The sequence below is a fragment of the Cnephaeus nilssonii genome (assembly GCF_951640355.1).
Source record: "Cnephaeus nilssonii genome assembly, chromosome: 8".
Lineage (NCBI taxonomy): Eukaryota > Metazoa > Chordata > Mammalia > Chiroptera > Vespertilionidae > Cnephaeus > Cnephaeus nilssonii.
This window is the reverse complement of record NC_137079.1, coordinates 2217378-2240635: the sequence shown is the minus strand read 5'-3', so window position 1 is coordinate 2240635 and position 23258 is coordinate 2217378. Positions and strand designations below refer to the sequence as shown.

Sequence of the window (23258 nt, the reverse complement as noted above, 5' to 3'; positions counted from 1 at the left end):
GTGTCGAGGGCACCATCCTATGAAACGTCACCTGTATGTCACATCGTGTCTTCACCGCCCAAAGTCACGCCTTCTGTCCTCCCGTGTTAAAGCGGGGAAGGTGAGGCGCCAACTCTGGGGCTGGGGCCAGTGGCCACGGAACGGGGATCTGGTGTTTAGCTGGCATTTAGCTGGTCCTCCTCGAGGTCCGAGTGCCGCGGACAGAGACCAGGGCGCTGGGGACGCAGCTGGGGACCATCCGACACGAAGGAGCCGGGTGATGGACGAGAAGAGTGGGGACCGACCACCGCCAGGGGACACGGGTCCCCAGTCACGTAGGGACGGCGACGGAAAACTCCAACGAGGTCTAGGAGGCGACGGGATCCGGGCAAAGCGCGGGGGAGGAAGGACCGGACACGGAAGATGATAGAAAGACGGGGGTGGTCCCTGCGTGGCCCTCAGCCTGGCCGCTGTCCCCGGGCACACGCCTTCGTCTCCCATGGCCCCCGGCTCATTTCCTTTGAGCGGAACAATACTCCATTACCCACCGCCTCTGCAGGACGTCTCGCTGCCTCCACGTTCGGGGCGATTATGAATAAGTTTTTAATTCCAGTAAGCGCGCCTTTCCGATTTTACTTCACGGAGCATGCTTTTGTATTGATCTAAAGACGCACTGTCAGATACAAGGATACGTGGACATCGCCCATGTTTCCTCCTGAGAACTGTGTAGCGTTAACGTAAAAAAAAAAAAAAAAAACACACCATTTAAACCTGTAAAGCATTTTTGTGAGTGTATTTGAGCCAAACTGTGGACAATTGCCGGGAAGCAGAGTCTCAACAGATTGGGACGATGCTCCGGAGAAGGGCGGTTTTTCACCTTGTTTCACACATTTCAGTCAGAGGAGGGGACGTAGGTGGGTGACAGGAGCTCCACTGGTGACAGGGTAGGGAGGCGGGAGGAAGCAAACGGGGGAGCCCCTGGGATTGGATAGAAAGTAAAAGGACGGACACATGCTTAGGGGGGTGCAGGACCTGAACAGTCGGCAGTTCACGTGACAACGATGGAGGAACGCACGGTCTCCTTCCGGGCGCCCAGGCACACGCCTGCACCCTGAGGCGTCCAGGAAGGGCAGTCACCGTGACCCCACACCCCCAGGCGCGTTATCTGAGATCAGAAGGAACAGGCTCCTCGGACTGACCCCCCCATAAACTGCTTCTGGATCGAAGGGGTTCATTGCAGACCGTCCTGCGTGGTCACTGGGGTCTCTGAGTTTGCACGGCCGCCACGCCGCCTCCCTGAGCGGGTCAGGTCAGCACGAGGCCCCTTTTCGTCCACAGTAGTTTTCCACTTTCCATTTGGGTAATGTTTAATGGAAGGTGCAAGTCTGTGCCCAGGTTTTTGTGGTTTGGGGGTTTGTGTGTGTGTGTGTGTTTTACTGTGGTGTCCGGTTATTCCGGCACCACTGACCAAAAACAGACAAACAGAACGAGAAACGCGTCCTTTCTCGATGGAGCCGCCCGCCCGTCTCCGCGGGAGGTCGGTGGGCTGTGTGTGTGGGTCCCCTCGTGGGCGCGGCTCCGACGCGTGGACCCGCTGTCTGTGCTTCTCCAGCACCACGCTGTGTCCACGCCGCCGCTGTCCCGGAGGCTTGAGGTCGGGAGGGTCGGCCCCCAACACTGCGCCCTTCAGTGTGGAGCTGGCCCCCCGGTCCTTTCCTCTGCACGTGAGCGGCAGGCTCTGTCCGTCCCCCAGCGTCACCGGCTGTGGTTCGGGTTAGAATTGCATTAGACCTGCCCGTGGGGTTGGGCAGATCCGGCACGGGCGATGGCGAGGCGTCCTGCCCTGGCCGTGGAGGCTCTTTGTGTGTTTCCCACCCCTGCTTTGCGTGAGGCTCTTATAGCTCTCACGTGGGTCGCCGACACGGTGGGTCGGATGCACGCCTGACGAGCTCACCTTGCTTGGTGCCCACGGAGGAGGTTTCGTGGTTCTCGGTGCAGAGGCCGGCCGCCCGCCGCTGGTGGATGAGAAGGCAAGTTAGCGTTTGTACCCCCGTCTCGTGTGCCTGGTTTCCAGGAAGTATTTGATCGATTTGCGGGGGGGGGGGGGGGGGTTCTACATGGAAAATCCTGCCACCTGTGAACACCGAGAGTTTTGTTTTCGCTCCCAATCTGTTAGCTTCCTTCTCGTGTGGATGTTAGCGAGCACTCCCAGCGGGTCTTTGGGGGGCGGGGGGGGGGGGGGGGGCGGGGCAGGGCGCGGGGACGTCCTCGCCTCATTTGCAAGCTCAGCGGGAGCATCGATCCTCACAGCCGTAGGTGTGTGGTCCCTGCTGCGGAGGGTCCTCCTGTTCCTTCCTGCTCAGAGTTGTTGTTGTTGTTGTTGTGTGTGTGTGTGTGTGTTTAAATATGTTTTTACTGATTTCAGAGAAGAAGGAAGAGGTAGAGAGAGAGAGAGAGAAACATCCATGATGAGAGAGAATCATGGATCGGCTGCCCCCTGCACGCCCCCTGCTGGGGACGGAGCGCACAGCCCTGACCGGGAATCACCCTGACCTCCTGGTTCATAGGTCGACGCTCACCTACTGAGCCGCACCAGCGTCTGCTCGGAGCTTCCGTCCTGAGCCGGTCTTGCCAGGTGCTGTCTCTGCGTCTGCTCCTGGGACTCCTCCCGGCCCGTCGCCGCGGGGATGGCGTTGCTGTTTTCGCTGTGGAATCGGCCCGCGCCCCCGCGATCCGCACCACGTCCCCGGGCTCCATCGGCTCGCGTTCCGGGGACGGGTGTTCACAGAGAGCCGTCTGGCCCGCAGTTCCCCTTCCCGGCGCGGCTGTGTCTGGCCTGGGCCACCGGGGAACGCTGCTTCGTTGCTGTTAGCGTTCCGGTTTACGGAATGAGAACGGCGCCACACGACCTCAGACGTCACGGTGAATTCCTGTTGCAGAGTGAGGTTTGCTTGTGAAATAAACCCCAAAGTTCCAAGTGTTAAAACAAGCATTCTCTTTTTTAACAGAAAAGCAACCAAGAACGTCCTGACCGCAGCAGGCATACACTTAGCGGAGGGAGCACGGCAGGGCCTCGAGGACGCCACGGGGGGCCGGCCGGCTGCCCCGGCTCCCGGGGAAGGCAGAGCAAAGCGGTCCTGGGGGCAGGTTCCGGGGGGGCCGGCCGGCTGCCCCGGCTCCCGGGGAAGGCCGAGCAAAGCGGTCCTGGGGGCAGGTTCCGGGGGGGCCGGCCGGCTGCCCCGGCTCCCGGGGAAGGCCGAGCAAAGCGGTCCTGGGGGCAGGTTCCGGGGGGGCCGGCCGGCTGCCCCGGCTCCCGGGGAAGGCCGAGCAAAGCGGTCCTGGGGGCAGGTTCCGGGGGGGCCGGCCGGCTGCCCCGGCTCCCGGGGAAGGCAGAGCAAAGGGGTCCTGGGGCAGGTTCCGGGGGGCCGGCCGGCTGCCCCGGCTCCCGGGGAAGGCAGAGCAAAGGGGTCCTGGGGGCAGGTTCCGGGGGGCCGGCCGGCTGCCCCGGCTCCCGGGAAGGCAGAGCAAAGGGGTCCTGGGGGCAGGTTCCGGGGGGCCGGCCGGCTGCCCCGGCTCCCGGGAAGGCAGAGCAAAGGGGTCCTGGGGGCAGGTTCCGGGGGGCCGGCCGGCTGCCCCGGCTCCCGGGAAGGCAGAGCAAAGGGGTCCTGGGGGCAGGTTCCGGGGGGCCGGCCGGCTGCCCCGGCTCCCGGGAAGGCAGAGCAAAGGGGTCCTGGGGGCAGGTTCCGGGGGGCTGGCCGGCTGCCCCGGCTCCCGGGGAAGGCAGAGCAAAGCGGTCCTGGGGGCAGGTTCCGGGGGGCCGGCCGGCTGCCCCGGCTCCCGGGAAGGCAGAGCAAAGCGGTCCTGGGGGCAGGTTCCGGGGGGGCCGGCCGGCTGCCCCGGCTCCCGGGAAGGCAGAGCAAAGGGGTCCTGGGGGCAGGTTCCGGGGGGTCGGCCGGCTGCCCCGGCTCCCGGGGAAGGCAGAGCAAAGCGGTCCTGGGGGCAGGTTCCGGGGGGCCGGCCGGCTGCCCCTGCCCACAGCTCCCCTGTGGCCAGTGTGATGGGGTCCCGTGGAGGTGAGGGGTCTGTGCTGGGGGGAGGGACGTGCTGCTTGGAGGGAGAGCGGCGAACAGTACCCGTGGCGCCTGGACGGTGATGGCTGCACCGGAGCCAGCAGCAGACGTTTCTGACGGATTACACGCTCTGTCACAGCGAACACATACGGTGACCGTCAGGAACGATGTAAAGGGTCCTGGCCGGTGTGGCTCCGCCGGCTGGGCCCCGTTCCGTGCGCCGAAAGGTTGCCGGTTCCATTCCCCGGTCAGGGCACATGCCCAGGTGTGAGGCTTGATCCCAGGTAGGGGATGTGCAGGAGGCAGCCAATCGCGCTCTCTCTCTCTCTCTCTCTCTCTCTCTCTCTCTCTCTCCCCCCCCCCACCCCCTCCTCCCTCCCTCTCCCTTTCCCTTCCTCTCTCTCTAAAAATCAATGAAAAAAAAACCTTTAAAAAACTGCCCTAGCTGGTTTGACTCAGCGGATGGAGTGTGGGCCTGTGGACTGAAGGGTCCCGGGTTTGATTCCCGGTCAGGGCACATGCCCAGGTCGCAGGCTCGATCCCCAGTGTGGGGCGTGCAGGAGGCAGCCAGTCAAGATTCTCTCTCATCACTGATGTGTCTCTCTCCCTCTGCCTTCCTCTCTGACATCAATAAAAGTATATTTAAAATGACAAACAATAAGGTTGTGGTGCTTGCTCTGGCAGCACACACATCAGAGAGCAGTCCCGGGAAAGGTGAAGTGTGTGTGTGTGTGTGTGTGTGTGTGTGGTGTGTGTGTGTGTGTGTGTGTGTGTGGTGTGTGTGTGTGTGTGTGTGTGTGGTGTGTGTGTGTACGCTGCGGAGCCTCTCGGGTGCGTCCGCGGCATCAGGACGGGGCGAGGGGAAGACGCTGTGGTCGCGTCCGGAGCGGCCGATGTTCCTTGCAGGAAACGTTGGGGTGCTCCTTGGCCTCTTGGGGCCTGGGGTCGGGTGAGGACCCACGGCATCTTCCTGGTGCCGTGAAGCCGTTGCTCTTGAACACTCTTTATTTAGCCCATACGTAAGAAGCCATTTGGTGACTAAGTTGCAAATGTGCTCCCGCACATGCCCCTGGGAAGTGGAATGAGATGCTGAGGAGCTGAGCACTGGGCTGGCCCGGCTCCTCCTGCTCACGTCCGTCTCCTCAGCTCTGCGGCTCAGCTTTCCATCGGAGCGGGCATGCGTGTGGGGTCCGTGGCAAGAAGCAAAAGAGCTGCTACCAAGTAGTGCGAGCGAGGGGGCCTGCAGGAGGGGGACAGAGGGCAGAGCGAGGGGGCCTGCAGGGGGGGGACAGAGGGCAGAGCGAGGGGCCTGCAGGGGGGGGACAGAGGGCAGAGCGAGGGGCCTGCAGGGAGGACAGAGGGCAGAGCGAGGGGCCTGCAGGGGGGACAGAGGGCAGAGCGAGGGGCCTGCAGGGAGGGACAGAGTGAGGGGCCTGCAGGGAGGACAGAGGGCAGAGCGAGGGGCCTGCAGGGGGGACAGAGGGCAGAGCAAGGGGCCTGCAGGGAGGGACAGAGCGAGGGGCCTGCAGGGGGGGACAGAGGGCAGAGCGAGGGGCCTGCAGGGGGGGGGGACAGAGGGCAGAGCGAGGGGCCTACAGGGGGGACAGAGGGCAGAGTGAGGGGCCTGCAGGGGGGACAGAGGGCAGAGCGAGGGGCCTGCAGGGGGAACAGAGGGCAGAGTGAGGGGCCTGCAGGGGGGACAGAGGGCAGAGCGAGGGGCCTGCAGGGAGGGGACAGAGGGCAGAGTGAGGGGCCTGCAGGGGGGACAGAGGGCAGAGTGAGGGGCCTGCAGGGAGGGGGACAGAGGGCAGAGCGAGGGGCCTGCAGGGAGGGGGACAGAGGGCAGAGTGAGGGGCCTGCAGGGGGGGACAGAGCGAGGAGCCTGCAGGGGGGGACAGAGCGAGGGGCCTGCAGGGGGGGGACAGAGGGCAGAGCGAGGGGCCTGCAGGGAGGGGACAGAGGGCAGAGTGAGGGGCCTGCAGGGGGGGACAGAGCGAGGGGCCTGCAGGGGGGGACAGAGCGAGGGGCTTGCAGGGGGGGGGACAGAGGGCAGAGTGAGGGGCCTGCAGGGGGGGACAGAGCGAGGGGCCTGCAGGGAGGGGGACAGAGGGCAGAGCGAGGGGCCTGCAGGGAGGGGACAGAGGGCAGAGTGAGGGGCCTGCAGGGGGGGACAGAGCGAGGGGCCTGCAGGGGGGGACAGAGCGAGGGGCCTGCAGGGGGGGACAGAGGGCAGAGCGAGGGGCCTGCAGGGGGGGGGGACAGAGGGCAGAGTGAGGGGCCTGCAGGGGGGGACAGAGGGCAGAGCGAGGGGCCTGCAGGGGGGGACAGAGGGCAGAGCGAGGGGCCTGCAGGGAGGGGGACAGAGGGCAGAGCGAGGGGCCTGCAGGGAGGAGGACAGAGGGCAGAGCGAGGGGCCTGCAGGGAGGAGGGCAGGGCAGGCACGGCCCTCACTGTTTGGATGCCCCCCCCCTTGCCAGGGGCTGTGAGTCCGTGACCCTGAGGGGGAGAAAGGGCGCCTGCCCCCCTCACCCACAGAGTCCCTCGGGCCGCGCCCTGACGTCCAAGAGCAGCTGTGGCGGTGTCCCCGGTGCAGGGCGGGCAGTGCCCAGTGGGCAGGAGCCCCGGCCCCTGCAGGCTCCCCGGGGAGGGGGGTCAGGGCGGTGAGCGCCTCCGTGGCCTCTGACACCGGGGAAGCCCGCGGACTGTGGGGCGCCATGGCCAGGGCTGTGAGGCGGCCGGGCTTTGGAGGGAAACGCGGAGGAGACTGAAGCGCAGCGGGCCCTGTGAGCCCGACTGCCTCGCGACGGGAAGCGGCGAGGAGTGCGCACAGAACCTGCGCTTCAAAGGCCAGAGCTCCAGCCTTCCTGCTCTTGTCGCAGCAGCTCCCGCCTCAGCGCCTGGTGGGGGGTACGGGTGTGGGTGACCCTGGGTCTCGCAGCCGGGCCCTCCCCCGCCCCCGCCAGCCCGGCCCTGGCCTAGTGCTGAGTGCTCACCGACCAGCCCAGGGAGGCTGCGTGGCGGCCGTGCAAACTCAGAGACCCCAGTGACCACAGGACGGTCTGCAATGAAGCCTTAACTCAAAGCAGTTTTTAGCCAAAACCGGTGTGGTTCAGTGGACAGAGCGTCGGCCTGCGGACTCAAGGGTCCCAGGTTCGATTCCGGTCAGGGGCATGCACCTTGGTTGCGGGCACATCCCCAGTAGGAGGTGTGCAGGAGGCAGCTGACTGATGTTTCTCTCTCATCGATGTCTCTATCTATCTCTCTCCCTTCCTTTCTGTGGAAAATCAGTAAAATATATATTTTTTTAAAAAAAGCAGTTTATACGGGGGTCACGTCCTAGCCAGCATCTGCCCTGACAAGGTCAGCTTCCATCCGTACGGAGCTGTTGTCTTTCTGCATCTGAGGTAACGCACCTGTGGGATGTGGGGTCACTGTAACTTCCCTTTTCCCGACCCCTCAGGGCACAGCCAATGACCACAAACCCCCTCACTGTCATTGAGTGCTGACTGCTACAGTCCTGCACCACCTAGGGAGAGAGGCATGTATCCGTCATCTCACTTTTATCCAATCCCAGAGGTTTCCCCCTGCTTTCTCCCGCCTCCCCAACCCATCACCAATGGAGTTCCTGTAACCCACCTAGGTCTCTCTCTTCCTTTGATGGTGATTTATAAAAATGGGTGACAACCCGCCATTCTCCAGAGCACTATCCCGATATGTTGAGATTCTGCTTCCCGGCAATTGGCGACAATTTGGCTCAAATAAACTCACAAAAATGCTTTACAGGTTCGAATGTTTGTTTGTTTGTTTGTTTGTTTTTAATTGTGTGTTTTTTTTCAGAGAGGAAGGGAGAGGGAGAGAGAGAGAGAAACATCAGTGATGGAGAATGGTGCATCAGCTGCCTCCTGCACGCCCCCTGTTGGGGATTGAGCCCACAACCTGGGCATGTGCCCTTTACTGGGATCAAACCCAGGACCCTTCAGTTTGCAGGCCAGCGCTCTATCCGCTGAGCCACACCAGCCAGGGCTGACTGTCTTCGTACGTTAGCGAGCCGAACCCATGTGTGCTGACGTGGGAAGCAGGTCCAGGAGTCGGCTGGGAGCCGAGAGTGACCGCAGAGGTCAGAGAGCGCATCGGGGACACGTGCCACCTGTGGAGTCGCAGGGGCCGCTCGCAGAACGTGGCCCGAGGGCAGCCCCTGGCGTCCACAGGGCCGGGCCGGGCTCGCTGCTGGGAGACGCCAGGGCTGGCCGGGAATGCTTCCGGCTGCGTCTGCGTGTGCCCCGGGAGTGGGGCAGACCCCGGGCAGATAAGGAAACGCAGGGTATCAGGAGCCGTCACGGGCCAGGAAGCGCGGGGTATCGGGAGCCGTCACAGACCAGGAAGCGCGGGGTATCGGGAGCCGTCACGGGCCAGCTTGGAATGTCGGTGACGCTGATGCGTGCTGCGGGGTCCCTCCCGCCCTGGGCCGGGCGCACACTGTCGCCTGTCGCTCTCCTCAGCGCCTTCCGCGCAGGACATCAGCCGTCCCAACCCTTCCCTGCAGAACCTGGATGATGAAAACGAATCCATTTGCTAATTTATGCGCCGTCTCATTTTGTAACAACGTGACACGGTGAGTGACAGAAAAGTGTGGAACACACCCGTGACGAACCTGTGGATCCGAACCCGGTCCAGGACGCGTGAGCCGGCATGAAAGACCAGGGGCCCCGGAGCCCCCTGTGCGGTCACGGGGCCAGGTCTGCCTCTGAGCCTCGGCTGTCGGAGCGAAGCCCAGGCGCCCCGCCACGCGTGTCACGCGTGGAGACGGGAACCGCAGCGGGGAACGCGGCGTCCTTACTGCCCGGCCCTGAGACACACGGGACAGCGTTCCCCGGCGCCTTGTTCCGGCCTCTCCCCCGCGGTGCAGCCCTCCCCGGTCAGAGGTGTGGGATCGGACCCGCACCGCAGTCCCCTTCGAGCGTGCAGCCCGCGGCCATCGGCGTGCCCACCGGCGAGCGGCCGCCCCGTCCCCACGGTCCGCTTCAGGACGTCTATCCCCGGCTCGGAGCGGGCCCTCCCCCGCCAGCCCGGAGGCCAGCGATCCCCTGCGGGGGTTGCCGTTCAGACCCTCCCGGAAACGGGACCAGGAACCGTGCTCCTCCGTGGCTGCCTCCCCCGGGCCAGTGTCTCCACGGGGCCCACCGGACGGCGCGTCTCCGTGAGGAACTGCTTCTCGCTGCCCGGCAGTGTAGCCCCTTCCTCTGTCGCATCATCAGATTCCACCCATTTCCCTTAAAACGTCACCTTCCACGCCATGCTTTTCTGCGGCCACCTTCCTGTCCCAGCGCCGGGGCCCCCTGGGGCAGGCCAGGCAGCCGTGAGCGGAACGGAACGGCTCCCGTGGTAGCGTGGAGGGAGACCGATGTGTGACGGGACGGTTAGTGGGGAAGAAAGCCGAAGACGACGGGTGACCCCGCCGTGTGGCTGTGGGACCGAGGACCCGCACACGGCCTGGCCGCGGGTCAGCCGAACGGGGCCTCACTCCCTGGGAAACTGCTCCCTGGAGCGGCCTGGGGGGGGGGCCTGGCCTGGGACTGTGGGGACGTGGGGAGGTGTCTAGGGCAGCCCGCGGCCACGGCGTCCGGGGGGATGAGGACAGAGGCCCAGAGGAGGGTGGTCCGGCTGCCGTGGCCCTGCCGGCAGGGACCGAGGGCGTCAGCCAGGCAGGGCCTTGGAGTGAGGAGGTGGGTGCAGGGAGCGAGGGCGAGCTGACGGCCAGCACTCTGACAGCGTCACACAGTGAACACCAGAAACATGTACAACACACCGAGGGGGGGGGGCGGGGCGCAGAGGAGGAGCAGAGAGGGAGAGAGCCAACCGCCCTCCTCCCTGTGACTGTCCCCTCCTCCCCTGTGACTGGGTCCCTCCTCCCCCCTTGGGACTGGGCCCCTCCTCCCCTGTGACTGGGTCCCTCCTCCCCTGTGACTGGGTCCCTCCTCCCCTGTGACTGGGTCCCTCCTCCCCTGTGACTGGGTCCCTCCTCCCCTGTGACTGGGTCCCTCCTCCCCTGTGACTGGGTCCCTCCTCCTCCCGTGGGGCTGGGCCGGGCGGCCTTTCCAGGGGCAGGCAGGAGAAGCGGGCACTGGCCACCCGTGTCCGGTGCGAGGGGCCAGGCTCTGCTGGTCGTGACCGCAGCCTCGGAGCCCGCAGTTCCGAGCACGCCTGACCCTGGGCTGACGGCTGGGCTCGGGCGGTGGGGACAGGAGAGGAGGGCGCAGCCTCCGGCCTGTGTCCCATGGGGGATGGCGTGTGGGCTGCGCAGGGAGCCGGGCCCTGGTCAGGGGCGCCCGCTGGCCTCCACGTCCCCGAGGAGACAGCTCCGTCCGGGGATCGCTCCTGGGCACCCGTGCGCGGGTCTTTCCACCCCTTTTCCTGTCGGAGTCGGCGTCTCAAGCCTGTGTCCCCTGCAGGCGTCCCGTCGTGTGCATGTTATGTAACGTGTGCACGTTACAGAGGCACACAGACATGGACACAGGCTGCAGGGGCGTGTTACATACGGGCATGTGCATCGTATAGACACGCTACGTGTGCATGGTATGGATGTAAGATAGCGTATCACTTCCTATGTCGTGTGCTACGTGCATGCCAGCTGCTGCATGTGCGCATGATGCTCAGATCAGTGGCTGTTACCCGTGTCCCCCTCAGACTGTTGACTTGCTTAATACACACGGTCTCGCTTCCCAGGGCCCAGGGGCACCTGGGGGACCCCGGCTGTCTGTCACTGGGGCACCCCGTTCGGGAATGGCAGTCTGCTCTTGAGGTCCTCGTACTTTGGAGCAGTTGACGCCCGATCGCCAGGGACCCCGGGCCACGCCCAAGTGGCTCCGTGAGGGGTGTCCGATGGTCCGCGTTTCCCACGCGTATCCACGGATGTCCGTCGCCGCTGTGCCCGCGTCTCACGGCGTCCCTGTGTTCTCTCCACAGACCCGGCGTACCCGTGGTCCCCCGCGCTGCCCTTCGATGAGGAGAGGTACTCCCCCGCCCCCCGGACCATGAAGGGGCTGTCGGGGGGCCGGGCCCCGCCAGCGCTGTGCTCCGCCCACACCTGCGGCCTGGCGCCCCCCGAGGACTGCGAGCACCTGCGCCTGGGGGCGGACCCGCGCCAGCCCTACCTGCTCAGCCCCCCGGCCGGCTGCCCGCTGGACCCCCGCCGCTGCTCGCCGCGCAGCTCCGTGCACTCCGAGTGCGTGATGGTGCCCGTGGTGCTGGGCGACCACGTGTCCAGCAGCACCTTCCCCCGCATGCACTACAGCTCGCACTACGACGCCCGGGAGGACTGCGCCGGGCCCCACGCCGGCGCCAAGGCCCACCGCATCCCCGCCAACCTCCTGGACCAGTTCGAGAAGCAGCTGCCGCTGCACCGGGACGGCTTCCACACGCTGCAGTACCAGCGGGCGTCGGCCGCCAGCGCCGAGCCGCGCGGCGAGAGCCCGGGCCGCATCCGGCACCTGGTCCACTCGGTGCAGAAGCTCTTCACCAAGTCCCACTCGCTGGAGGGCTCGTCCAAGGGCGCCGCCAACGGGGCCAAGGCGGACGGCCGGGCGGAGGACCACGCCCACGGCCACCACGCCAAGCACGGCAAGCGGAGCAAGAGCAGGGAGCGCAGGCCCGAGGGCAAGCCCCGCTCCGGCCTGAGCAGCTGGTGGAGCTCGGACGACAACCTGGACAGCGACAGCACCTACCGCGGCCCCGGCGCGGCCCCCCGGCACCTGGCCGACCACGGGGCCCGCGGCTACCCCGAGCCGCTGCCCGGCCCCTTCGGCGACCTCTCCCTCAAGACCTCCAAAAGCAACAACGACGTCAAGTGCTCGGCCTGCGAGGGCGTGGCCCTGACGCCCGACGCCAAGTACCGGAAGCGCAGCTCCTGGTCCACGCTGACCGTGAGCCAGGCCCAGGAGGCCTGCCGCAAGAGCTCGCTGAGCCTGGACAAGCCGCGGGCGCACCCCGAGGGCAGGCCGGCCCTGCGGCCCTGCCACTACCTCCAGGTAAGGGGGCTCCGCAGCCAACCGGCCCGGGCGCAGGCTGGGGGTCCGCCCGGGGAGGCTGCCAGCATGCCAGGTGAGCAGTGCCCCTCGCAGAACTGGGGTCTGGTGATGTCCTTTAATGCGGGTGTGTCTGTTCACTATCATGTGCACGTGCACACGCACGCACACACGCGCACGCACACACTCACACGCACGCACATACATGCATGCACACACTCACACGCACGCACACACATGCACACACACGCACGCACGCACACTCACACGCACGTATGCACACACATACATGTGTGCACACACTCACACGCACGCACACACATGCACACACGCACGCACACATGCATGCACACGCACACACGTGTGCACGCCGCCAGACCACAGGGGCTGCAGGCTGTGCGTCGGGTGAGAAGGACCCGCCCAGAACCGGGAGGCCCAGCGCCAGGGCCCTGAGTCCGGGGTCAGGCGTGGGGCAGAGCATCGCTGAGCCGCCTCGGGAGTCAGGAGCCGCGGGCGTTCCAGCAGCTCCGCCCGCCGTCCCGGTCCACGGCCCACACCCGGTGGCTGTTTCGAAGGAGAGGCCGACCCCGGGACGTTTCAGGACGGGGTATCCCGGGAGGGGGGCGGTGGCTAGCACATCCCTGGTTAGCGACGTGGGACACGTGCGTTCTGCGTGTGTTGGCGAACCCTGGTGACAGGCAGGCGTCGATGCTCGCGGTTCGTCAGCCTCTTCACGGTCATCGTCAGAGAGGGGAGCTCCCGTTCTGTCCGCCATGGGGGTCTCCCAGGCCGTGTCCCCGACACCTGAGGGGGTGCTGCCCCGCCTCAGACCCCCCAGGCTCCCTCCCGCTGAAGCTCGTCTGTGCCCCCTCCTTCCTGAGCACCCCCTCCCCTGCCCTCACCAGCCCCTCCTCACGCTTCCCTTGTGGCCAGCCCGGGTCCTATAAAAGGGCCGGGTGTCACGTATCAGCCCCGTGCACGCACCACGCAGCATCAGAGCCAAGCAGGGCGCGGCCAGGACCTCCCCCCGCCCCCTCCCCACCCAGGTGCCGCCAGACAGGCCAGCCAGTGCTCTGTGCTTGTCTGCTCGGAGCCGGGGTGAGGGCTCTTCCTCTTGCAACGTCACTGCAGATCGGAAGGCGCTGCGGAGTCAGCAGGCGCTGCGGGGTCAGGGGTCGCTGCGGGGTCAGCGAGCGCTGTGGGGTCAGGGGGCGCTGCAGGGTCAGCGAGCGCTGCGGGGTCAGGGGGTGTTGCGGGGTCAGGGGGCGCTGCGGGGTCAGGGGGTGTTGCGGGGTCAGGGGGCGCTGCGGGGTCAGGGGGCGCTGCGGGGTCAGGGGGCGCTGCGGGGGCCCTGGGGGGAGGGCCTGGCTCTCCTGAGCCCTGTGACCTGCCGGGATGCGTGCTCTGTGTCTGCTTGAAGCTGCCTCGTCCTGGGACACAGCTGGGTGGCCTCCTCCTCCCCTCTGTCCTCCAGGGTCCCCACTGGCGTGCGGTGTGCGGGGAGGAGGTGGGGGGGCTCCTGACCGTGAGGCTCCCCGTCACACGTGTGTCTCCCAGCGGCCTGTCCTGTTGGGGACTCACGGGAGCTGAGCCCAGCACTGCCGAGAGGCACGGCACAGACGGCCCCGCAGGCGGCCTGCCCGAGACGCCCGTGGGCCGTGAAGCCGGGTGCTCGCACGCCGACCCGTCCCGCTGCCAGGAGGCGGGCGCCGAGGACTCTGCGCGGCCGGCGGGGGGTGTCACCGAGCGGGAGGGAGCAGCAGATGCTCACGCAGCCCGTGCCTTCCCCCAAACTAGCAAGACCTGAGCTGAGCAACGCGTCGTTTTGTATTTTTATTTATTTTTTAATTCTTTATTGATGGAGGGAAGTATTACATACGTCCCCTTTTCCCCCATTGACCTCTCCCAGCCCACTTCCGCCCCCAGCCCAGGCCTCCACCCCTCTATGGTCTGTCCATGGTGATGCTTATATTCATTCAAGTTCTTCGGCTGATCTCTTACCCCCCACCCCCTTCCCGCCCCGCCCACCCTCCCGGGCCTCCCTCTGAGGTTTGTCTGTTCGATGCTTCTATGTTTCTGGATCTATTTTTTCTTTTTCTTTTTTATGTATGTTTTTATTGATTTCAGAGAGGAAGGGAGAGGGAGAGAGAGATAGAAACATAAATGATGAGAGAGAACCATTGATCGGCTGCCTCCTGCACGCCCCACACTGGGGATCGAGCTCACAACCTGGGCAGGTGCCCTTGGCCGGAATCAAACCCGGGACCCTCAGTCTGCAGGCCGGTGCTCTATCCACTGAGCCAGACCGGCCAGGGCTCTGGATCTGCTTTTGGTCATCGGGTTACGTTGTTGATGAGATCCACACAGGAGCGCGGTCATGCGATGCTTGTCTTTGTCCGACCGGCCTGCTCCGCTCCGCGTGACGCTCTCCAGGCCCGCCACGCAGCAGACAGAGGTGCTTTTTGGGGTCCCGGGTGCAGAGGTCGCTGACCCCGGAGGAAGACTGTCCCGCCTGAGGTCTGAGCAGACGACGGGCAGTCCGGAGGAAATGGGATCCCTTTGCCCTCCGAAAAGGCTCTTGTTTTCCGTTTCCCCGTCAGCGGCGAAGCGTCAGAGGTCGCCGTCAGCGAACGTCACCCGAGTGGGTGGGCGAGTGGCAGCTGAGCTCCCGGCGCCCGCTGCAGGGGCTTCTGGGACAGGAAGGGGGACCCCGCGTGGGGACCACCAGCTGCCACGCGACACCCCCTCCTCTCTGTTTCTGCTTCGTCCTCCTCCCCCGCGCGGTGACTCCTCCGCCAGCGCTCAGGCCGCCGGCCCCGGCCCGGAGGACACGCTCTGACCTTCCTGCGGTTCTTCCAGGTCACGGGGGGTTCTCAGCTGCTGTTCTAACATGTCCTCACTCCCGCCTGTTCCTCTGGCGCTTTGTAACGGGGAAGCAGTAACTTCCTGTTGATGCCCTTTTGGGGTTCAGGGGCAGCCCCCAGGGCACCGCCCGGTCTGTGTGCCTCACGTTCAGCCACGAATGACCCTAAAGAGCCTTCTGCCCGGCCGGGGAGGCTCAGAGGTTGAGTGCCGACCCATGACCCAGGAGGTCAGGGTTCAATGCCCGGTCAGGGCACAGGCCCGGGTGGCGGGCTCAGTCCCCAGGAGGGGCGTGCAGGAGGCAGCCGGTCCGTGGCTCTCATCGGTGTCCCTGTCTCTCCCTCTTCTCTCTGAGATCAGTAAACATAATGAAAATAAGGAGGCGCGCCGTGTCTCCGCGCCTCGCTCGGTGTGACACGGACGCCGTCTGCTCTCCCCCAGGTGCCTCAGGACGAGTGGGCCGGGTACCCGCCGGGCGGCAAGGACGAGGAGATCCCCTGCCGGAGGATGCGGAGCGGCAGCTACATCAAGGCCATGGGCGACGAGGACAGCGGCGAGTCCGACTCCAGCCCCAAAACGTCGCCCACGGCGGCCATGCGGCCGGAGCCCTTGCTCAAGTCCCTGGGACCGCGGCCGCTGGGAGCGCTGCCAACGTAAGACACCCCCCCCCGCGCGCCTCCCCGCGCCGCCCTCGCGTCTCAGCCCGCTCCCCGCTCCCCGCGGCCCCCCCAAAATCATTTCCGGGGTGAAAACCTCAGACTGGTGGCCATCAGCTGGCACGTCCTCGAGAGAGAGGAGGCTTCCGGAGGGCATAGTGATTAAGGGACCAGCCCGGCGGCTTCTCAGTCCGGTGTTCACTTAAAGCCGGGTCACAGCGGCGTGTCCATCGATGTCGTCTCCGATCACTCAGCTATTGTCATCAGAAGCATGTGTGTGAGTGTGCGTGAGCGTGCGTGAGCGTGTGAGAGGTGTGTGTGAGTGTGCGTGAGTGTGCGTGAGCGTGTGAGAGGTGTGTGTGAGTGTGCGTGAGTGTGCGTGAGCGTGTGAGAGGTGTGTGCGAGTTGTATGAGTGTGTGAGAGTATGCGCGGATGGTATGTGAGTGTGCGTGAGTGTGCATGAGTGTATGAGTGTGCCATGACTGTGTATGAGAGTTGTGTGAGTGTGAGTGTGTGTGTGAGCATGTGACATGTATGAGAGTTGTGTGAATATGTGTGGGTAGGTGTGTGAGTGTGCATGTGTATGAGTGTGTAATGACTGCATGTGTGAGAGTATGTGTGTGTGTGAGTGTGTGAGCATGTGAGATGTGTGAGAGTTGTATGAGTGTGCATGAGAGAGTGTGTGATTGTGTGTGTGTGAGAGAGAGGTGTGTGTGTGAGAGTATGTGAGAATCACAATATGACATGTTTTTACTATGATTTCATAAGTGCACGCTTAGGCAACACGTTTTTGCCGGGTGAGGGGAGGAAATGGACTGATTTCACGGATATAATGGCATAAGCTTTATGTTTGTCCAAAGACACGTCACGGAGACGTTTCACTTCAGCATGTAGAGAGAGACGGCGGTTTGGTGAGTGGCGCTCCGGTGGCTGCGGGAACCTGACTCCTGGCGGCGCCCCCTGGCCTGGCCGCGGCGCTGGGCTCGGGGTGCGCGTGTGGGACTGCGGTCCGGTGTGAGCCCCCGCTGTCCAGCGGCAGGTCAGCCGCCTGGTGCTTCGGGGACGCGGCACGGGAGCTGGCGGCGGCACGCGGCTGGGGTGTCCCCTCGGCGCCCCACACGCGGTGACGTCTCCCGGCGTCCTCTCCGCCAGCTCCGAGGGAAAAGCCAGATCTCGGACTGCAGCCGGACCAGAGGGTTAACGTGAGGAACATGAACTGTGCCTATCGCAGACTCAGTCACGTGCCCGGCTGCCGTGCTGCGCTGCCCGGGGGGGTGGGGCGTGTGCTGCCCAGAGGAGGCGGTCAGGGGGCGCTCACACACTTGGGGACATGAGGGGGTGTGAGCAAGGAAACCACTGGGAGCAGTGGCAGGGGGGCTGTGGGGTGTGGGGGACCCAGATGCCCTGCAGTCAGGCAGGACCAGACACAGCCTCCCCCCTTCTATTTGTGGGTCTCAGACACCGGTGGGCACTGTGCCCCCACCCCCCCACCTCCACCTCCCACCCCCCAGGCCCCCACCGCCCACACCCCACGCCCAGCCAGACATTGTCCCCACACCTCATACCCCACACCCCATACCACGGCCACACCCCACACCCCACACCCCACCCACAGTGGGATGTTGTCCCCACCCCCAGCCCCGCTCAGCTCGGCCCCCATGCCCAGCCCAGCCACCTCCTGGGCGAGTCCTAGACGCTGGGCTCCCCTGGCCGCGCATGCCCCGGGGCCTGTCCTCTCAGAGGCCGAGACCCTGGTTTGTTGCCGCCCCGTGTCCTCTTGTGTGGTGTCCTCGGCCGCGCACACCGGGGCGGTGGGGGACATGGCTTCCTGGGCACCGCGGGTCAGGGACAGTCGTCATCAGCTGAGAGGACGGGTGACGGCGAAGGACACGGGAGGCCTCCTTGTGAAGCGTCCGACACGAGGCCGTCCGTGTGCGGGCGGGGAGCGCAGGCAGCTCCGTGTCCCCAGGCTCCTCTCTCCGCCCGGAGGGCAGACGCTCCGGCACCTCAGCCACAGGAGGGACCAGCTGCCAGCCCGAGCGCTCCCCTGCGGCGGCGTGTGCACCACGGGCGCCCGGGCTCCGGAGGGGGAGCCGTCTCCGCTCCCGCGGCCGCCTTCCCCGCGGCTGGGCCGGGCCGCTGTTCCGTGTGGTTCCGGCGAAGGCGTTGCCGGCGCCCAGAGCGTGTTTGCGGCTCCGATGAGTCCAACCTCCTGGGTTCCAGGAGCTGCAAGTGTCTCTCATCAGAGGGTCCCTCCCCCCCCTCTGCCCGGGGCCCCTGGTGCTGCCCCACTGCGCGCTGTGAGCATTCCGCCGAGACCGTCCTGCGGCTCCTCTCCCCGACCCGTGACAGACAGGACCCTGTCTTAGAGAGATCGCCTCTGCCCAGCCACCGTGCTCAGTGGGTGTCGACCTATGGACAGGAGGTCAGGGTTCGACTCCCGGTCAGGGCACAGGCCCGGGTTACGGGCTCCATCCCCAGTGGGGGGCGTGCAGGAGGCAGCCGGTCCATGATTCTCTCTCCTCACTGATGTTTCTCCCTCTCCCTCCCCCTTCCTCTCTGCAATCAATACAAACATTTTCCCACAGAGCAGGCCCCTCCGAGGACAGCGTGCAAACCTTGTAGCGACACGCCGGCCGCGTGGCCTCACCCCGACCCCGGGCCCTCGGCAGGAATCGTTGCCAATCCCTCTGTCTCCGGAAACCGGCCACGGTCGGGAGGCGGTTCCGAGGACGTCCTTGGACTGCTGTCGGGGCGGGGGGGGGGGGGGGGGGAGCAGCGCAGGCCACGCGGCTGCCGCCTGGGGTTGTCTCCGAAGGGTGGCGGGCTACAGCCCACGGCGTCCTGAGGGCCGGGTGCGGGGTCAGCCCGCCTTCCTTCTCCGGTTCCTGCTGTTTCCCGTCTCCTAGGCCGTGGCCGTGCTGACCACAGGCTTCTCCCCTCGGTTTCCTTAGCTCCATGTTGCCATGTCTCCCTCCGTCAGCCACGGCGCAGGGGTGCGAGTGGGAGACGCTGGCCCGTCCGGGTGTGCGCCCGCCGCGTCCTGCATCCCGCGCCCTGGCCGGAGGCCCTGTTCCCACTCCTCTCTGACCTGCTGCTCTTTGTGGGCTTCTATTCCCGTTATCCACAGATCTGGTCTTAACTGATCGAAATGATCGCTTTTCAAAGCAGTGTTTAAATATCTTTTATGCTCCGTGCTTTTATTTTTTAATTACCATTTATATTTAAAATGATTCTGTATTGGTTTCCGGTGTTCGGCACGGTGTTAGACACGCGTATATTCCCACAGCGTTCCCCTCAGTGTCCCAGCGCGCACGTGGCACCGTACACGTGACCACAGTATTCCTGCCTGTGTCCCCTAAGCCAGGTGTCCTCAAACTACGGCCCGCGGGCCACGTGCGGGTGTTTTTGCCATTTTGTTTTTTTACTTCAAAATAAGATATGTGCAGTGTGCATAGGAATTTGTTCATAGTTTTTTTTAAACTATAGTCCGGCCCTCCAATGGTCTGAGGGACAGTGAACTGGCCCCCTGTTTAAAACGTTTGAGGACCCCTGCCCTAAGCTGTACTTTCTGTGCCCTGGCTGTGCTGTGACCGCCAACTTGTCCTTCCTGATTAATCCCTTCACCTTTGCCACCCAGCCGCCCCCCTCCCCTCCCGCACCGTCCGTCTGTTCTCTGTCTGCGAGTTTGTTCTCATCGTGTTTGTTCGCTTAGTTTGTGCTGGGGCTTCATTCTGCATGTCCGTGAAATCCTGGGTTATCCGTCTGTCTCTGGCTGACTGACTTCACTGACCGTCACACCCTGTGGGTCCACCCGTGCTGTCAGAGAAGGTAGGCCTACTTCATGGTCACGGCCGGCGGCATTCCATGGTGTACACGTCCACAGCCTTGTTTCCCACTCACCTGCTGATGGCGCCTCGGCCGTTCCCAGACCTTGGCTGTGGTGAGGAGCACGCTGTGAACATAGGGGTGCACACGTTCTTTCAGATCACTGTGCTGGGCTCCTTCAGGTACATTCCCAGAAGTGGGAGCGCTGGGTCATAAGGCAGGTCCATTTTCAGGAATTTTTTTTTTATTGCTTTCAGAAAGGAAAGGAGAGGGAGAGAGAGAGAAACACCCATGATGAGAGAGAATCAGGGACTGGCTGCCTCCTGCACGCCCCTCACTGGCATGGAGCCTGCAACCCGAGCATGTGCCCTTGACTGGAATCGGACCCGGGACCCGTCAGTCCACAGGCCGGCGCTCTATCCACTGAGCCACACCGGCTAGGGCGAGGCCGTTCCGTGTTCAGCTTTTCGAGGAAACGCCATCCTGTTCTCCACAGTGGCTGCCCCCGTCTGCAGTCCCGCCAGCAGTGCACGAGGGCCCCTTCGCTCCGCATCCTCGCCAACACTTGTTCGTTGATTTGTTGGCGGCAGCCGTTCTGACGGCGTGCGGTGGCGCCTCGCTGTGGCTGGCATTTGCATCTCTCGGATGGCCAGTGACGCTGAGCGTGTTTTTGTACGTCTAGTGGCACACGTGTGTCCTCTGCTGTTGGCTTACCTGCTCGGTCTTGTGATGGAGACCAGGTGTGTGGCCGCCACCCTGTCTCCAGCAGCCGTCACGGCAGAAGGGGACGGTGCTGGCAGGCACGGCGCGCTTCCCGACTCTCTGTGTTTAAAGACGTTTGTCTTTATTTTTTTAAATGTTTTTATTTTTTTATTTTTTTATTGATCTCAGAGAGGAAGAGAGAGAGAGAGAGAGAGAGAGAGAGAGAGATCAATTATGAGAGAATGATGGATCGGCTGCCTCCTGCACGCCCCACACTGGGCATTGAGTCCACAGCCCGGGCCTGTGCCCCGACCTGGAATCAAGCCGGTGACCTCCTGGTTCCTGGTTTGATGCTCAACCACTGAGCCATGCCGGCCGGGCAATGTTGTGTGTTATTTGTGTGTGTGTGTGTGCGTGTGTGTGTGTAATATTTTGACCAACATTCCAACTTCCTTTTTTAAAATATACTTCATCTATTTTTAATATATCTTTATTGGTTTCAGAGAGGAAGTGAGAGAGAGAGAGAGAGAGAGAGAGAGAGAGAGAGAGAGAGAGAGAGAAACATCAATGATGAGAGTCATTGATCGGCTGCCTCCTGCACGGCCCACACTGGGGATCGAGCCTGCAACCTGGGCCTGTGCCCTGACCGGGAATCAAACTGTGACCTAGTTCATAGGTTGACGCTCAACCACTGAGCCTCGCTGGCCGGGCAAGTATCTGATTTCTGAAGGCTTCAGTGAGATATAATTTCTAAGGCTTCAGTGAGATATAATGTGTACACCGTGCCACTCACCCATTTGGCACACGAGTCAGTGGCTTTTAGCATCTTCACAGAGCCCTGCAACCTTCATTGTGACCAGTTTTACAACCTTCTCTTCACACCAGAAAGAACCCAGACACACTGGCAATCCCCCCAGCTCCCCCGCCTGCCCCCCCAGCTCCCTCGCCTCCCCCCAGACCCCCGGCTCCCCCCCAGCTCCTCCCACCTCCCGCAGCCCCCCCAGACCCCCGGCTCCCCCCCAGCTCCTCCCACCTCCCGCAGCCCCCCCAGCTCCCCCGCCTCCCCCCACATCCCCGACTCCCCCGCCTGCCCCCCCACCTCCCGCAGCCCTGGCAGCTGCCACTCTGCGTCTGTCCCGCTGTCTGCCCGTTCTGCACTGTCACACACACGCAGTCCCCGTGTGACCTTCGTGTCTGCCTTCTTCCTCAGCTCCACGTGTTTGAGGTTCATCCGTGGGGGGTACAGACACACCGCCGTTTATTTATTCCTCCGTCACACGGACATTGTGTGGTTTCTTCTTTAGGGCTGTTGTGAATGATTCTGCAGTGAACACGCATGTGCAAGCGTGTGTGGGGGCCATTTCCACGTCTCTCACCTGTACCCCGGGAGGACGTGGCGGGCCGTTGATGGTGCTACCTCTAAGCTCCCCAGAGGAGCCCCGGCCTGTGGTGAAAGAGGCTGGACCCCCCACTGTTACATATATAAATTTCCCACGCGTCCCATTCTACACTGTCCCATAAATACACATTAATGTGCATTTCCAGGCAGCCTACGCCTGGGTTTCATTTCCCGCGTTTCTATTCACTGCCTTGGTCCCCATTGGCCTAAAGGTGCATAATTTCGTTCCCCCGTCTGGGTGTCCCAGCGTGTCCGTCTGGGTGTCTGCATGTCCGTCTGGGTGCCTTCGTGTCCGTCTGGGTGTCTGCGTGTCCGTCTGGGCGTCTGCATGTCCGTCTGGGTGCCTTCATGTCTGTCTGGGCATCTGCATGTCCGTCTGGGTGCCTTCATGTCCGTCTGGGTGTCTGCGTGTCCGTCTGGGTGCCTTCATGTCCGTCTGGGTGTCTGCATGTCCGTCTGGGTGTCTGCGTGTCCGTCTGGGTGCCTTCATGTCCGTCTGGGTGTCTGCATGTCCGTCTGGGTGCCTGCATGTCTGTCTGGGTGTCTGCATGTCCGTCTGGGTGCCTTCATGTCTGTCTGGGTGTCTGCGTGTCCGTCTGGGTGCCTTCGTGTCCGTCTGGGTGTCTGCGTGTCCGTCTGGGTGCCTTCATGTCCGTCTGGGTGCCTGCGTGTCCGTCTGGGTGCCTTCGTGTCCGTCTGGGTGTCTGCATGTCCGTCTGGGTGCCTTCGTGTCCGTCTGGGTGCCTGCGTGTCCGTCTGGGTGTCTGCGTGTCCGTCTGGGTGCCTTCGTGTCCGTCTGGGTGCCTGCGTGTCCGTCTGGGTGCCTTCATGTCCGTCTGGGTGTCTGCATGTCCGTCTGGGTGCCTTCGTGTCCGTCTGGGTGCCTGCGTGTCCGTCTGGGTGTCTGCATGTCCGTCTGGGTGCCTTCGTGTCCGTCTGGGTGTCTGCATGTCCGTCTGGGTGTCTGCATGTCCGTCTGGGTGTCTGCATGTCCGTCTGGGTGCCTTCGTGTCCGTCTGGGTGTCTGCGTGTCCGTCTGGGTGCCTTCATGTCCGTCTGGGTGTCTGCATGTCCGTCTGGGTGCCTGCATGTCTGTCTGGGTGTCTGCATGTCCGTCTGGGTGCCTTCATGTCTGTCTGGGTGCCTGCATGTCCGTCTGGGTGCCTGCGTGTCCGTCTGGGTGTCTGCATGTCCGTCTGGGTGCCTTCGTGTCCGTCTGGGTGTCTGCATGTCCCTCTGGGTGCCTGCATGTCCGTCTGGGTGTCTGCATGTTCATCTGGGTGTCTGCATGTCCGTCTGGGTGCCTTCGTGTCCGTCTGGGTGTCTGCATGTCCGTCTGGGTGTCTGCATGTCCGTCTGGGTGTCTGCATGTCCGTCTGGGTGCCTTCGTGTCCGTCTGGGTGTCTGCATGTCCGTCTGGGTGTCTGCATGTCCGTCTGGGTGTCTGCATGTCCGTCTGGGTGCCTTCGTGTCCGTCTGGGTGTCTGCATGTCCGTCTGGGTGTCTGCATGTCCGTCTGGGTGTCTGCATGTCCGTCTGGGTGTCTGCATGTCCGTCTGGGTGCCTTCGTGTCCGTCTGGGTGTCTGCATGTTCATCTGGGTGTCTGCGTGTCCGTCTGGGTGTCTGCATGTCCGTCTGGGTGCCTTCGTGTCCGTCTGGGTGTCTGCATGTCCGTCTGGGTGTCTGCATGTCCGTCTGGGTGTCTGCATGTCCGTCTGGGTGCCTTCGTGTCCGTCTGG

At 64.0% G+C, this 23258-nt stretch overlaps 1 protein-coding gene across 1 annotated transcript in view; it reads left to right on the top strand.

Moving 5' to 3' along the window:
• Positions 1 to 23258, top strand: part of DLGAP2 (DLG associated protein 2) — a 72796-nt gene that overhangs the window by 5577 nt on the left and 43961 nt on the right. Inside the window, exons 2-3 of the mRNA XM_079779033.1 lie at positions 11013 to 12073; positions 15374 to 15585. Of these exons, the coding sequence (XP_079635159.1) occupies positions 11081 to 12073; positions 15374 to 15585 (1205 nt within the window). The 5' untranslated portion in view covers positions 11013 to 11080. The remainder of the gene's footprint in view (positions 1 to 11012; positions 12074 to 15373; positions 15586 to 23258) is intronic.